This window comes from Vombatus ursinus, unplaced genomic scaffold (genome assembly GCF_900497805.2).
Source record: "Vombatus ursinus unplaced genomic scaffold, bare-nosed wombat genome assembly UNPS02009918.1, whole genome shotgun sequence".
In the NCBI taxonomy this organism is placed as follows: Eukaryota; Metazoa; Chordata; class Mammalia; order Diprotodontia; family Vombatidae; genus Vombatus; species Vombatus ursinus.
Genome location: NW_020949696.1, coordinates 2,441,761 through 2,448,827, shown reverse-complemented (window position 1 = coordinate 2,448,827; position 7,067 = coordinate 2,441,761). Strand labels below are relative to the sequence as shown.

At 56.8% G+C, this 7,067-nt stretch overlaps 1 protein-coding gene across 2 annotated transcripts in view; it reads left to right on the top strand.

Moving 5' to 3' along the window:
• The first annotated feature begins 493 nt into the window (after positions 1-493).
• HOMER3 (homer scaffold protein 3) overlaps positions 494-7,067 on the top strand; it is an 11,146-nt gene continuing 4,572 nt past the window's right edge. The window contains exons 1-6 of one of the 2 annotated variants that reach the window (XM_027853032.1): positions 494-598; positions 4,244-4,331; positions 4,463-4,619; positions 5,093-5,224; positions 5,395-5,502; positions 6,885-7,006. In XM_027853032.1, coding sequence (XP_027708833.1) covers positions 4,321-4,331; positions 4,463-4,619; positions 5,093-5,224; positions 5,395-5,502; positions 6,885-7,006 — 530 coding nt within the window. In that variant the 5' untranslated portion in view covers positions 494-598; positions 4,244-4,320. Of the gene's footprint in view, positions 599-2,634; positions 2,721-4,243; positions 4,332-4,462; positions 4,620-5,092; positions 5,225-5,394; positions 5,503-6,884; positions 7,007-7,067 lie in introns of those variants that run through there. The other variant, XM_027853033.1, reaches the window with a different exon arrangement.

Genomic DNA, 7,067 nt, shown 5'->3' with positions numbered 1-7,067 from the left:
ATGTATCGCTTTGGGAGTCTTTGTGATATGTGCCGCGAGCCCGGAGGCGCCGCCTCCCCCCTCTCCTCCTCGCCCTCGCGGCGACCCTGGCTGCCAGCCACGCCTCGCCACGCCACGCGGAACCAGCCTTGACCACGCGGTGACCGGTCCCCGCGGGGCGGGGCTCGGGTGACCTGCAGGTGGCGCAGCTGAGCGGGCCCGAGAGCAGGCAGATAAAGTAGGGGGGGCAGCGCGGGGCCGGGACCGCTATGGGGTTGGCGGCTGCGGGCGGAGGCGGAGGCGTTGGGGCGCTGGAGCTGGAGCTGGAGCTGGAGCTGGCGCTGGCGCTGGGGCTGGGGCTGGGGCTGGGGCTGGGGCTGGGGCGGGCACTCCAGGAAGACAAAGGCTGCGGGGCGGCGGCGGCGGTGGCGGCGGCAGCAGCGGCGACGGTGGCACGGGGCAGGGCGCGGCGTTGAGGCCGCCCGCCGGGGGCGCAGCGCGCTCGTAGCCCCGGCCCGAAGTTGGAGCGACGCGGCGCCGGGGAGCGCACGGGAGCCTGGCAGGCGGCAGCTCCGGACAGCAGAGGCAGAACCGACGCACGGGCAGGGCCAGCCAGCCGGTGAGCCAGCCTACCGGAGCGCCCTCGGCGTTCCCCAAAGTTTGCGCCTTCGTGCCTCGGGCTGGGGCGCGGGGGCTAGCCCCCGTCTGGAGAAGAGCAAGGGTCGGGAGGCGTGGGGCACTCCCCTCCCCGGGGACCAACCTGGCTCTTCTCAGCCCAGCCCAGCACGGATGCAGAGGGGGGCGCAGCCCCTTCTGGCAGGCCCTTACTGGGAGCTGGGAGCAGGGAGAGGCTTGGGGAGACGAGGTGGGAGAGGCACCCTTTCCCTTTTTCCTTTACCAGCTTCGGGGCTGGAGATGAGGGAGAAGATGAGGGGGGCAGACAGAGAAAGGGTTCTGAGCCCCAGGACTGGAGGTGAAGGAGGTGAGGGGCGGTCCCCAGCTTCGGGGCTGGATGTGAAGGAAAAGATGGGAGGTTTTGGGAAGAGTTAGGGTTCCTAGCCACAAGATTGAAAATGAGGAAGAAGATGGGGAACCCAGAGTAAGGCAAAGAATCCCCAGTCAAGGGGGAGATGAGGAAGAAGATGGGGGCACCCAGGCAGAGTCAAAGTCCCCAGCCACAGGGCTGGAGATGAAGGTGAGAGGGACCCTGACATAAAGGGTTCTTAGCCACGGGACTGCAGGTGAGAGAAAGGATAGGGGAGCCTCGGGAAGAATAAGGGCTCCTGGCCCCATGATTAAAGATGAGAGAGAAGATGGGGGGCAGTTTGAATAAGGGTCCCCAGTCCTGTGGCTAGGGATTAAAGGAAAACCTTAGGAAAGTGAAGCAAGGGGGTGGGGGTCTCCCAGTTACAGGACAAGAGGTGAGACAGAAGCCAAGGGGGTGGGGACCAAAGCAGTGTGAGGCCCCCTATTCTGAGGCACTTCCTGGTTCTAAGCCTGGGCACATTGGATTGGGGGTGACTCAGGGTAGGGGGACTAGGAGAAACAGCCTCACCTCCCCCATCTTTGAGAACGCCTCTGCCCAGGGCGAGTTGTATGCCCCAACTTGCCAACTCAACGCAGCAGCTGCTTCCCACTGTGGGCACCACCCCCTCTGTGCCCAGCCCAGGTGTCAGGATAGGAGGAGGCTGGGTGCCCCAATATCCAGGACCTTAGGGCCCTAAGCCTTAAGAAGAAGGGTTTCGCTCTAGGGGCTCATGGAAGCTGTGACCTAGACCCTAGCCCAGGGTAATTGGGTCTCCCAGCACATACTCCCTTTCTGCCTCTTGGGGGGATTTTAGCCCCCTGGTCTATTGTGTCAAGGCTCTAGGAGTTTGGAGTCAGTAGACTCTAGATCTCCCCCCTGCCTACCCTCCATGAGAGCTGGGGGTGTCAAACTACAGAACGCCTGATCTGGAAGGCACTCTCATGCAGCAACCTGATTTTACAGAAAAGGAAACTGAGGCCCAGAGAGAGGAAGGGGCGTGCCCAGAGTCATACAAGTCACTGGGAAAGCTAGAACTAGAAACTAAGTTCCTTGATTTCTAGATGTGTTTTTCCTATCCCAGTTCAGCTGATCTGGCTTGACCCCAAAGAACTTTTTCAAAACAACGTAACAGTCCCTGGGAGTGGATTAGAGCCAGCGGGGTAGAGGGGGATGGGGTTTGCTACCCTTTGGGATGGCATCCCTCATCCTGATTGACAGCCAACCTCACCAGTCTTGCCGGGAGCCCCCAAAGCACTGGAATGGGGAGATGGGGAGCCCAGATGGGGATGAGCCTGGCTTTTATGATCCAATTGGGAACACCAGGGATGGGGAAGCTCTCTGGGAGCCCGGAGGAAGGGGGAGTAGGATAGACAAGGGTCTCAGTTCACTATTTCCTTCTGGAAAACCTTGACAGGAAGCAGAAACCGGGAAGGGGTGGGGGTTGGAGGTGGCAACATACAAGGATTGGGGTTGGCTGACCCCCCAGGGTGGGGGCGGAAGGGGGTCCGGTTTCAGGCCGTGCCCATGTGACCAGCACAGCTGCAAAGGTGGGGGGGAGGGAAGGGAAGAGGGTCTGGGTTGGGTAGAGGGAATTCTCAACTCGACTGAAATACCCCCAGGTTCCTTGGGGATCATCCTCTTCACAGGACCCACAGGTCGTAGGGGCTTTGGCCAATTTAAGCCCCTCTCTCTCCTGCCTAGACCCTGGCAGCAGGTTTGTGGGTGTGTTTGCATGTGTATATGTGTGTGCTAGGGGGTGGGGGAGGTGGTGTTACCAGACTTCTGGGTTTTGAGAGGAAAACTGGTAGTAAGGAGAATGCTGGCTTTAGAGTCAGGACCTGGGATCGAATTCCATGCTTATGCCTTATCACCTGTGTGACCTTGGCAGACTGCTTCATATCTCAGGGCCTCTGTTTCCTTCTCCACGAAAGGAGGGGGTTGAAAGAGGGAGTTTCTGGGGGTCTCTCTGCTCAGGAGCCTATGAAACCTATATTCTGGGCTCAAGGCCCCCATCATTGTTGTAGGTCTGGGGTGTAAGGAAGGGTTTTTTAAGTGTTGAGTGAAAGTGATTAGGCCAGCTGGCTATCTTTACTGCCTCACCAGGCCCCACAAGGCCTGCAGAGCTTTTGATCTCTCCCCATCCCTACTCTGTGGTTACAGGGAGGAGGGAATGGAGTCATGGACCACCCCCAGGCTCTGCCTCACTTTCCCTCCATCCCCTGCCAGCCTGTGGGGCTTGTGTGTTAGTTGGCTGAGGGAGGATCCATGAACCATGGAGTCCCACTGGGTGTTAGGAAGGGACACGGTGCAGAGGGCAGTCTCCTTGGCCCCCTGGACCTGGGCTGAGGGCCCTACATTTTGGGAGGAAGCAGGGTCCCAGAGTGACGACAGCATCATCCCAGTCCAACTATCTAATTTTACAGAAGGAACTGAGACCTCCTGGGGGCTCATTCAAGGTCAAATTAGTAATTAATAGCAGGGGCAGCTTTCAAAATGAGGTACTGACCCCAAAATCTACTGTATCAGGGTACCTCAAGAGAATGGTTTAGGGACGCAGAGGGAGGGGCCTCCTGGGCTGGGAGTTTCCAGTCCAAAGGAGGACAACCAGAACACCTGGCGTGCTCGAGCCAGCTCCAACCTGCTTGCTCTCCGGCCAATTGGTAAATTTTCAATGTAATTTACCTCTAAGAAATTGATGAAGGCTACAGATCGGGGCTTGCTTATTATTGTTTTGTTGATTGTCTATACTTGGAGTGATGGAGGTAATGTACACAATGGAGACTAAATACAAAAGTGTGTTGTGAGTGCTTTTTTTTTTCCCTGGAGAGCCTGTTGTTAAATATTTACCAGCATATCATGCCGTCTAATGAACAGTTAAAGGAACCTAGGAGTAATAGGGGCTAGGTAAATAAATGCTTGTTGATTGATTGGTGTTTAGCCTGGAGAGAAGATTTAATGGAGAGTGTCACCATCTTTAAGGACTTGAAAGATGGTCCTGGGGAAGAAGGTTGAGGCTTACTCTGCTTGGCCCCAGAGTGGAAAAATTGGGAGGATGGACTTTGTAGGAAGGTAGATTTTGCCTTGATGTAAAGAAAAATTTCCGACCACCTAGAGTTGAGTCTGAAGGTGCCAGGTTCCCCCTAGTTGGAGGATTCCTGATCAGGTTGGCCCAGATGCCTTTGGAAGTTTCTTCTGTACTTGGCTCTCTGGATTCATTTGGACTCCTCTCCCCACCAGGGACTGAACCCCAGGGGCGTGGAAGCCGGCTATCCCCCTGAGTCCCTTCACTTGGCTCCTCTACTCCAGCCTGACCAATGTCCACAAGGTGAGCCAAGACCCCTGGCCCTGCTTCTCTCTCCACACCCCTCCACCCCAGCTTTGGGGTGTCCCTGATGAGGAGCTGGAGCCCTCCCTGCCCCATCCACCTCCCTGGGGCTGAGCTGGCTTCTTCTGCAGGGAGCAGCCCCTCTTCAGCACTCGGGCCCATGTCTTCCAAATCGACCCAGCAACGAAACGGAATTGGATCCCTGCGGGCAAACATGCCCTCACCGTCTCCTACTTCTATGATGCCACCCGGAATGTATACCGAATTATCAGCGTGGGCGGGACCAAGGTCTGTGACTCTGTGTGTGTGTGTGTGTGTGTGTGTGTGTGTGTCCCCATCTCCTCCCCAGCCCTGACATCATACATCTGTCACTTAACTTTCCTGGCCTCAGTTTCTTCATCTAAACTATTTTCTTCCCCCAGCCCTAACCTTTGTCCGCATCACCAGCTTGGACGCAGGTGTCTTCCTTTCCAAGGTCCACATCTAGACCTAGCTGCCTGACACGCATAACTAAGCAGAGCTGTTTTTCTCAATAGTCACATTTGGAAACAGCCCCAGTATCCCAAGTCCAGAGCTTCCTCTGTTACTCTCTGGCCCTCAGAGCTCAAAGGTAGACAGCTACGGTATGTGTCCACACACACACACGCACACACAGTGGGGTTTTCTTGTGACACCCAGGGAACACTGGCAAACACTCGTTCCCCAGATGCCTGATTCCTCCCCTTTTTGCTTCCTCCCACCTGGCTCTTTTTCTCCCCCAGGCTATCATTAACAGCACCGTCACCCCCAACATGACCTTTACCAAGACTTCACAAAAGTTCGGCCAGTGGGCAGACAGTCGGGCCAACACCGTCTATGGGCTGGGCTTTGCTTCTGAGCAGCATCTGTCCCAGGTCTGGAGACTAAAGAGGGAGGTGGAGTTGAGGATGGGAGCGGGGAGGGGCTGTGGCTGTTCCATCTGGGGTGGGGACAGCTTGGGAGGAGATCCAGGGAAGGGGAAGGCTACAGTGGACCTGGGCTACTGCCCCAGACCGTGGCACTGACCCTCCCTACATCTATCTAGTTTGCAGAGAAGTTCCAGGAGGTGAAGGAGGCAGCCCGGCTGGCCCGGGAGAAGTCTCAGGATGGTGGGGAGCTCACCACCCCAGCCCTCGGCCTCTCCTCCCACCAGGTCAGGTCCCTACTTTGAGGGAGTGGGAGGGAGGAGCTAAACTGTAGCGCCCCCTGTGCTTTCCTAGGAGTTGGGAACTGGTCCTGTAGGAGATCCACACAATGTCCTCACTCCCCCCTCCTTTCATTTCCTGCTGCCTCAGACCCTTCCCACAGCTTCTATGCCAATCCACTTTCATCCCTTTGATCTGATTCAGTGTGAGCTGATAACCTTCCCCCCTCATAGGGCCCAGCCTCGTGCTGGTGTCAGTGAGAGAGAAAAGAGACCCAAGCATAGTTCTGGCCCTTGGGGAGTTCCTGGTCTGGCTGAGGGAGGAAAACCCACACCCAGGGAACAGGAGAGCATGAGCAGCCCTAGTCCTAGGTCATCTTAACCTTCAAACAGCCCTAGAAATGCCCAGTGTGTGCTTAGAATGTCAGAACTGGGCGGGGTGGGGGGAGAGGGGAGAGGGAGAGGGCAGCCCTCAGAACCCAGGATGTCAGAGCTGGGAGGGCCATTAGGACACAGGATGTCAGAGCTGGGAGGGCCCTTAGAACCCAGGATGTCAGAGCTGGGAGGGCCCTTAGGACACAGGATGTCAGGGCTGGGAGGGCCCTTAGGACACAGGATGTCAGAGCTGGGAGGACTCTTAGGACACAGGATGTCAGAGCTGGGAGGGCCCTTAGGACACAGGATGTCAGAGCTGGGATGGCCCTTAGAACACAGGATGTCAGAGCTGGGAGGGCCCTTAGAGCATAGGATGTCAGAGCTTGGAGGGCCCCAGAACCCAGAATGTCAGAGCTGTTAAGGTCTTTGTTTCATTTAAGAAGGTTTGACATTGCAAAGTAAGATTTCAGTTCGGCCAAGGTCAGATGTTCTCACCTTACATAGGTGCCACCATGTGTCCCTTGATGCCTGATGAAGGGAGCCCAGACACAGCCATTAGACTTCAGATAACATGGATAACTAACTTCACTTTTTATTCATAAAATGGGAAATACTCCAGCAAGAATGAGGACTAACACCAAAGTCCAAACAAGTTTTTGCTCACTGCCTTCCCCCTGTTCTCCCTGACTTCTCTCCTTGTGTGTTGCTCTTTCCCTTTCTGCCCGCCCCAGGCCCTTTGTGTGGCCCTGGGGGAGCTCTTGCAGTCCGTGCCCAGCTGTTATGATTGCCTTCCCCCTTCTGCCACAGACTAACCCCTGAGGAGCTCGCTGACCCAGGCCTCGGGCTCCTGGATTGCAAAGGAGGGCGGCTATCTGGAGCTGTCTCTCCAGCCTGAATCGGAGTAACCTTCCCCCTCCCAGGCTTCCACCCCAGTACCCCTGCCTTTGCCTGCTCCTCAGGGCCAACGAGCCAGAATTGGGAGGCCCGTTCACCACCCTGTCCCGTTTCTCTGCCAGGTGCCCCCAAGCCCGTTGATCGGCACCAATGGCCCTGGGGATGAGAAGCTGTTCCGAAGTCAGAGTGCCGACGGCCCCGGCCCCACTGAGCGGGAGCGGCTCAAAAAGATGCTGTCGGAGGGGTAAAGGGGGTAGCTCTTTGTGTTGGAGGGGAGGACCAGACTTGCGGAGAGGTCTGTGTGC